The sequence below is a fragment of the Crocuta crocuta genome, unplaced genomic scaffold, assembly GCF_008692635.1.
Source record: "Crocuta crocuta isolate KB4526 unplaced genomic scaffold, BGI_CrCroc_1.0 scaffold352, whole genome shotgun sequence".
Classification (NCBI taxonomy): domain Eukaryota; kingdom Metazoa; phylum Chordata; class Mammalia; order Carnivora; family Hyaenidae; genus Crocuta; species Crocuta crocuta.
Genome location: NW_027532169.1, coordinates 2,345,493 through 2,346,381, shown reverse-complemented (window position 1 = coordinate 2,346,381; position 889 = coordinate 2,345,493). Strand labels below are relative to the sequence as shown.

At 58.7% G+C, this 889-nt stretch overlaps 1 protein-coding gene across 1 annotated transcript in view; it reads left to right on the top strand.

Annotated features, from left to right (window-relative positions):
• The window catches only part of CACNA1G (calcium voltage-gated channel subunit alpha1 G), a 68,298-nt gene that overhangs the window by 34,791 nt on the left and 32,618 nt on the right, over nt 1-889 (top strand). The window contains 1 exon segment of the mRNA XM_077776909.1: nt 1-116. This exon segment is cut by the window's left edge and continues 21 nt beyond it. Coding sequence (XP_077633035.1) covers nt 1-116 — 116 coding nt within the window.

The window sequence follows — 889 nt, the reverse complement described above, 5'->3', positions numbered from 1 at the left end:
CCCGCCCCCGCCCGGCCGGGGGGCCGGGCCCCCCCCCCCCGCCGCACCAGCAGCAGCGGGTCTGCCGGGCCAGGGGCGGCCCATGAGATGAAGTCGCCGGTACGGGGTGCACGTGGGTGCCCCAGGGTGGGACACGCACAGACGTCAGGAGGGAAAAGAGGAGGGAGGCGGACAGGCCCAAGGTGGGGAGCCTCTGAGCCACAGGCTGGACAAGCCCCGGGAAGGTCAGTGGAGCTAGTAATGCAGGCAGGTGAAGAGCTCTGGCCTTGTGGGGAGACAAAGCAGTGTCCTGATCCAATTCTCGCATTCCTTAACTGAGTGACCATGGGTGAAACCCAAACTCTGAGCCTCTGCTATAAACTAGGGGCGGGAAGGTCCTTATCTCCCTAATATTTTATCATAATAGCAAACCCCATGCAATTATTGATTCTGTACCAAGCACAGTTCCAGACACGGCTCATAAATGCTCTAAATGCGCACGGAGCACCCTCATGAGGGAGGGATCATTACTAGCCCCATCTTACGGTTGGGGACCTGAGTCTCAGATTGCCAAACTGATTGGTGGGAAGCTCTGCAATGAGTTGGTGACAGGGCCAGGAGTCAATGTCAGGGCCCACGCCCCTGCCATCACTGTATGCTGCCAGTCAGCTAAAGGAGGAGTAGGTACTAGCCTCATAGCTCTCATACAGATGAGGAGCCGAGGCACGGAGAGGTTCAGTCACTTGCCCAAGGTCACACAGCTGGCTGGACTAAGTCATTTGAACCCAGGCATCTGGTCCAGGTGCTGAACCCTCGCTACCTGATGTGATGCCGAGGAGGCTCACAGGAGACAGGGTGCCTGTGAGGGGGTGCAGGGCTGTGAGGTCCTGGTTGAGACCGCTCTCTCCTT